Here is a 7223-nt window from a genome sequence, read left to right as displayed (position 1 = left end):
TGGACACTGTTTATTTTAAAGATAGCCATTATAACAGAGGTTACACACGTTTGTTGTCTGTCCTCCAGAGTTTCTCAATGTGTTACGACATTTGCGCTGTCAAAAACTATAGTAATTATCGAATGAACAAGAGGAGGGGAAGCTAAGATAACGACGTAATTTGATATAATCTTCGCTAATTGATGGGTTTCGGTAAAAAGCAGACAATAAGATGAGCCAAAAAGTTATCAATAATATCTTTAATCAATTAATAAAACTCATATGAAGGCAGTAAATAAAACGAATAACAGTATCCGCATGTTTACCTTAATCAAATATTACTCAACCACATATTGTAATGTCAGATTAATGTTTTCCAGTAAATAATTAGCAAAATATGAATCAGTAAATGCAGTGAGTGTAATGAGTCACTGTAGAGATGAGGTGAAACAGATTATATTGTATAACTGTGTGGCAGGCAGCAGATAGTGATGATGAGCTGTCCAGAGTGCTGAAGACCACGCATCGCCTATATCGACTTACCTCGTCTTACTGTTTAGCCCGAGCTAACTCTTTCACACGAATCACTAAATGATTGTATCATAAGTACAAAATGTAGTCTAACAAAACACTGTGGGATTTGACAGCGTACCCTTTGATGCACTCATCAACTAACGGTTATTTCAGCATGTTTTGTTTTGCAAACATATTTAAAGAGGCAATTTCACTTGTACTAACCAGGTAGCTAGCCTTCATTTTTTGGTCATGGAGTCATATGAATAGTTTCATATCATTAATGTCAGAATCACTTTTATAATTTTCATATATTTAAGACGCATAGCCTGTATGCTACTATAATTCTTTTATAATTTATTTCATACAATATGGCGAATTTGGGGAAGTCGTGGCCTAATGGTTAGAGGGTTGGACTCCCAATCGAAGGGTTGTGGGTTCTAGTCTCGGGCCGGACGGAATTGTGGGTAAGGGAAGTGCATGTACATTGCTCTCTCCACTTTCAATACCATGACTGAGGTGTCCTTGAGCAAGGCATCGAACCCCCAACTGCTCCCCGGGCGCCGCAGCATAAATGGCTGCCCACTGCTCCGGGTGTGTGCTCACAGTGTGTGTGTGTGTGTTCACTGCTCTGTGTGTGTGCATTTCGGATGGGTTAAATGCAGAGCACAAATTCTGAGTATGGGTCACCATACTTGGCTGAATGTCACTTCACTCACTCATTATACATCTCACGTGCTAAACGAGCTATTTGTTAATCTACAATAAAATAGTAAAAATGACTGTAGGCTACTTATTCTGCCGATACGTGTCCTTTAATATTGATCCAAACGAAACGTCCTCTAGCGGCGTTCTGTTGCTATGGTGACCATCCTCAGGCGAACAACATTTCTCCATTGGGCGACAGGTGAAAATGTGAGAGTTGCTTAAATGTATTTATTTACAGTTATAGAATTAAACCTATTGAATTTAATCTTCAGTATTAGTTTAGCCCTCCTTTAGGGGTGAATTAAAGCTTAGCAGGGAGGGTAAGAACCCCGAAAAGCCCCACACAGAGCCTAATTCGCTCCCCGTCTCGAGTCTACAAAAAATGACCATGAACTGCTTCCAAGCAATAATGTTTCCCCACGGCTCGCGCGTTTTCTTTTCATTTTGCAGCTTTATTGAAAGAGGATACTGCACGTCATTTCACTCATTCTTTTTACGTCGGGAAAAAAAGTGAAACCAAAAGAGACAAAGCAACTTCGTACGAGGTGCCCTGGGTGCGCTGTGTCACTGCTAAATGTCAGTGAGGCGACATTCCCTTGTTTGACATGAGCAGTCCGTGCACACTGAGTGGGTGGGCGGGGCTTAACGCGTAACCACGCCTCCCTCATACAACACACTTCAGAGTGAGAGAAAAGCGCTTCCCGAGTGCTCAATCCTGTCACTGAACAGACATGAACCGAGCTCAGCGAGCAATAATCAAATCAATGACTTATATTATTCGCGATTAACACGTAGTTTTTCTTTTCCGCTCAGAGGTGCTAGACTTTTCCTTCCAAACAGTCCTGTCTCCGGTCAGACATCGTTCAGTCGCTTGCGCTGGATCTGACGTGCCAGAAGATGTGCGTGGAGAGCGATGGATGTGAAATCGAGGGGTGCAGCAGTTCGGATGAGGTGCACACGCTGTCTGGAAGCATGAGTCCGACTCTCGAGTCCAGTCCAGACCTGCATCCCTGCACACCTGGGCAGAAATTCCGTGCCGCATTACTCCGATGCCGGTCTCCTTTCGTTGCAGCCGTGATTCTGAGCTTTGGAAATGTGCTCAATTACATGGACAGATACACCGTAGCAGGTAAGACCAGTATGTTCTTGGCGTAGCCTATAGACGTTTGTTTTACTATCTGGGCATGGAGAGCGAAAATCGCGCTAGTCATCATTTGTATTGTTTAATGTTTCACTTACAGAGATCTTTCAGTTTAAAAGCACTGATCGTGAAAATCACAATCTAAACATTAACACAAGTCAAGTGATCATTTGCCTATCTCGCTGCACACTTGCTGAGTTTCATTGAGCGGGTTAAGGACGGTCTTATTCTGTGTGATTTAATCAAATAATCCGGATTGAGAGCTAACCCCGTTGTACTAACTATTGATTACTATTGTGCGTGATCTTAGATCAATTTAAACTGAATGCCTACCAAAATGAGTGAAAATCCAAATACTTATAACAAGTGGTCCCATGTAGCCTATAATTTTGTCTATTATGAGCTTCCCTCCCCGAATCAGTATCCACGTTACACAAAGGCTCCAGTAATCAATTACTAATGCCAATGTGCACATAGAGCAACTACACACAATAATAACGTATTAGGTTCCTTAGTATTGTAAATATATAATGCGACTCAAAATAACGTCAGGTAGCATTTATCAACTCATCTAATGAAGTAGGCTGATGGACATTGTGTCCAAACATACTCAGACGTATAACAGATCTCTGTTAAAGCACTAGTGATATAAACGAGGACATTACAGTCCACTAATTTAAAGCAAACTTCTCGAGGGACACATCTTATATCCATAGTTTCATAAATAGTAACCTCAGTAGCGCTACAACTCAAGATGCCCCTGGTATCAGGAATGAAGTTATTCAGGAATAAAGACAGAGCACAGCCGCGGTCTGACACGTTTCCATAGAAACTAGAACAGATTTAATCTAGCCTACTAGTTTTTATGTTGCGTTAAAGTTAGCATCCCTCAAAAAGTGTGGATTTATGCGTTTATTGAATGGGTAGCCTACTCGGTGATCTGAGACGAGATGTCAGGTGACATTTGCTCCAGCATACTCTGACTGGGTAATTTTCATGAATAACTAATGATTAGAGTTTTGGAACAAAGCAAGCTATTAGCTAGGGAATACTGGATACAGCTCTGAATCCATTTCCCTCTGTGCTTTACATGTAAAAGGCTATTTAACTTGCGTGTGTATGTTTCTTGACTAATAATCACATTGTAGATTTCACAAGTTGACATACTGAGAAATACAAGCTGGTATTTGATATGCAATTATTTGGTAGAGCTTGCAAATTAAAAATGGGCAATGCTATTTTAATTAACAAAGCCTACTGTATACTGGCATATATATATATATATATATATATAATTATTTTTTTTTTCATTAAATTACAAAAAAAATTAATTGGTAGAAGAAAAAACTGTATTTTCACATTATGACCATTGCATAAATTAAATTGAAATGCTCACAGTGTCTGTTCTTTCCGCGCTGAACTGTGTGTTCCCACTTGCACGCTTCAGAGACACTTTTGGACAGCGCGAGATGCTTGAATGACGCGCCGCTGCGGCATGTATGTTATTGTAATGGGGGGCTCTAGTTAAACGGCAAAACCCGGGATGCATCCAGGGATAATAAAGCAGGATTCGCTCTGGCAACGTGTACTCTCATCCTTTTTAACGTATGCAAAGGTGCGTTACTTTGCCAAATGTGGTCCCGTTTTGCATCACGCACGCGAACCATTTAAGATGTGAGTCAATAATTCACGGAGTAAAATTTATGAGGAGTTGAAAGAAGAAAATTAGCAAAGGCAACGTTATCGCCCCATGGCGGTTTGTAGCGCTGCTGGATACTACACGGTTCAGCAGCATTACATAAGTCACGCGAGCTGTGATAACATTATGAAAAATATGTGTTTACGTGGGCTATATCTCATCTAATCTCGTCATCTCTAAAATCAACCCCTTTTCCTGAAAAAAAAACAGATGTATCATCCTCTTTCGTAGATAAAAGTATCAATGTAAGCTAAATTCCACCCATTTTTACTCATGTAACAGATAACACACACATTTGTCCATGACAAGGAAGAACCTTAATCATGTTATGCAACTGCTCATGTGAAACATACACAGTTAATCAACCTCTTGGCTTTTAAACAATGAGTTACATCTGAACAGTTTTGATGAATGAAGAGAGTGAAATTGAGAATGTATATGCATGAGATGATGACTGCAGGGAGATTGCAGCAAATTAGTCAGTTCTCAAGAGAGGAGTTGTGTATAAGTGCATGTTTGTCGGGGAATGCAGCAGCATCAAACTGCATGTTGTTGAGTTCAGCATCTCTTCTACGCCTCAGTTCCTGACTGATCAAGCATGTGATGTGAGGGTGAAGCCCCCTTCTTGGGTAAAGAGTGTAGAGCTGATGCAGCCATCCTGCAGTGGTGATGACCGCTATTTAGATAGAGAAAGAGAGAGAGAGCAAGAGAATGATCCACATGACAGCTGAGACAGAAGTGGTTGTCCTCACCACTGCATGTTCAGTCAGTTGTCCTGCAGTCGGACTGACACAGTCATCATATTAATGACTTTCAGCAGTAGCTTGTTTGTGGGTTTGTATGCCTGAGGGTACATTAAAGGGATAGTTCATCCCAAAACAAAAATTTTGACTGCTTATTTCTTACGTATAATTCAAAAGATGGTGTGTTTTTTTTCAATGTGATATTTCATAAATGTAGTAAAAAAAAAAAAAAAAACTGAATTGCGGCCACTTAAGTTTTAGTGCAGAAGTGCACTGCACACATTTCAGACAGGAACCACTTTGGCAAGTTTACTTGAGATTACTGAACACAATTTATCTTTGGCAGTATGGGTTGCGAGCCGTTTGAGCATGCTTACCGAGCAGTGGTGCCATGTATATATATGTCCGTGTCTAATAGCAGAGTGGTAGTGATTGGAGTGATGACAGCTGACCACATCAGCTGGCCGCAGCCTATGCCTCCGTGGCCTGACTGAACTAACGATGAACTCACACACAAAGAAAATCAAATCAAATGTGCATGCAGTCGTTGCTTTTAAGCCAAACAACGTTGCATTATATTAGTAATTGTCTTTAAAATATAATCAATACAGTTCCAATAACTGAAATTGGGTCTTATAAATACTGTCACAGTGAAAACATTTAATTTGAGTTTTCTTGCTGTTTAAGTCATTTTAATTTACTGCCAGTTTCACTTTTTACAAGCTGTTCTAGGCTGTGGTTGTCTTGGAATCTTTTAGCATCAACCAAAGTCTCTCATCACTGTTAGCCAGAACCAAATGTTCATTCTTAAAAAAAAATAAAAAAAAGAGGAGAAAAAGCAGCGTGTCATTTTAGCCTTGTCGTCTTGTGTTTAATTGATTGATATTTGTGTGTGTGTGAAAGGGAACAGCAAAGATCTAATTTGGCTGTTTTCTCCACCTAAACCAAACTAGTGGGTGTGCAATTTTATAGCAGTGAAGAGACAACCAATGCCTCATGTGGAACCGCTCATCAGAATAATATGTGAATGTGTGCTGAATCTTGGGGAAAAATAAACTTTTGCTTATCACCTTGACACAGGGTGTTTGGGTGTACTATGGATATACTCATGTTGTGTATTTTCGGTGACTAGGCTATCTACTATAACTCTATCTGGCTAGTCAAAGCTATGGTAATGACTTTATCCTTCTTGATGTTTAGCCAGAGGTGCATTTCTGCAACATTGGAGTCGATTTGCCTTTGACTTTTTCCCTCCCTGTTGGCCCATTATGTTTGTCAACTATCTATATCAGTCTCTTTCTGTCTCCAAAGCATCTTCCAGTGGGACAGAGAGATCAGATTGATTGGAGTGAGGTTGTGAACCATTTAGTTTAATTAAATTTGTGGTTTGGCAGTGATAGCTCAGATCCAGGGAGGCTGGCTGGCAACAGTCCCTCCAGCATACAGGCTCAGCTCAACAACAGATTACAGTTAAAACGGGGATTAGGAGGTGTGGGGAATACCACATGGATGTACAGACGGAGGCCACTTAACATTATTTGATCTAAGATCCTCCATTGAGCCACCAGCCTGATGCCTGCTGTAATGAAGGCAGTTTGACTGCTAATCTGGATTATGAGGTACTGCAAGGTACTGCAAGGTGCATTTCCCCCCCCGAAGGCATCTGAGGTATGAGGATGTTTAATAGCAAGACAGGTGCTTAATTAAGTATGAAGGGTAATCCAGCAGCCAGAGGAGCTTCTTGAGGGAAAATGAGCCTATCTGCACATTCAGATACACAGGCTTGCAGTTTATGAGGGGATGTGGAGACTAGAGTATGTTTGCTGCATTGCTTTTCTGCACTAGATGGTCCAGTCTAGCTGGCTCAGCTCTAGTTCTGCCTGGACACACTCTTTGGCAGTCCTTTCTGTAATACAGCCTCTCTCTCTCTCTCTCTCTCTCTCTCTCTCTCTCTCTTTCTCTCTCTCGCACACTGTCATTTCCATTTGTGCCCCTTGTGGTGTGAATTGAAGGTGTGATAAGGCCTATCAGCAACAAAACAGTGTCAGCAGCAGTAGCATGTAGCAAATGTGCTGCACATACACTAATGATAACAGTAAAAGCATGACATAATGTCAAAAACTCCCATATGTTTTTTTTTCTTTTATTTACTACTCAGTAGGTTGCCCTAAGAACAAGTTGACTAATCGTTTATAAGGAAGTTCTGTACCATGACGTGTTTAGGAGGTGTTTGAATTAAGGTGTTGTCACATTTACATGAAATGCAGTCATTTTAACAGAAATCTACACCTTCAGGGTTTTTGCAATTGGGTTCAATTTGGTCACGTAAATTCACTGTGTTGACCAACAGAAATATGCTTGATTTGAAAGTGACTTCAATTTGAGCTGAGCTTCATACATTGCAATACTATTCACAGTAGACAATGGAACTTTTTGGTCA

General features: G+C 40.6%; 1 protein-coding gene across 1 annotated transcript in view; it reads left to right on the top strand.

Moving 5' to 3' along the window:
- The first annotated feature begins 1834 nt into the window (after nt 1-1834).
- LOC113074743 (protein spinster homolog 2-like) overlaps nt 1835-7223 on the top strand; it is a 65300-nt gene continuing 59911 nt past the window's right edge. Inside the window, exon 1 of the mRNA XM_026247551.1 lies at nt 1835-2329. Coding sequence (XP_026103336.1) covers nt 2098-2329 — 232 coding nt within the window. The 5' untranslated portion in view covers nt 1835-2097. The remainder of the gene's footprint in view (nt 2330-7223) is intronic.

This window comes from Carassius auratus, chromosome 5 (assembly GCF_003368295.1).
Source record: "Carassius auratus strain Wakin chromosome 5, ASM336829v1, whole genome shotgun sequence".
Classification (NCBI taxonomy): Eukaryota; Metazoa; Chordata; class Actinopteri; order Cypriniformes; family Cyprinidae; genus Carassius; species Carassius auratus.
The sequence above is the reverse complement of the archived record's forward strand: the minus strand, read 5'-3'. Positions and strand labels throughout refer to the sequence as shown.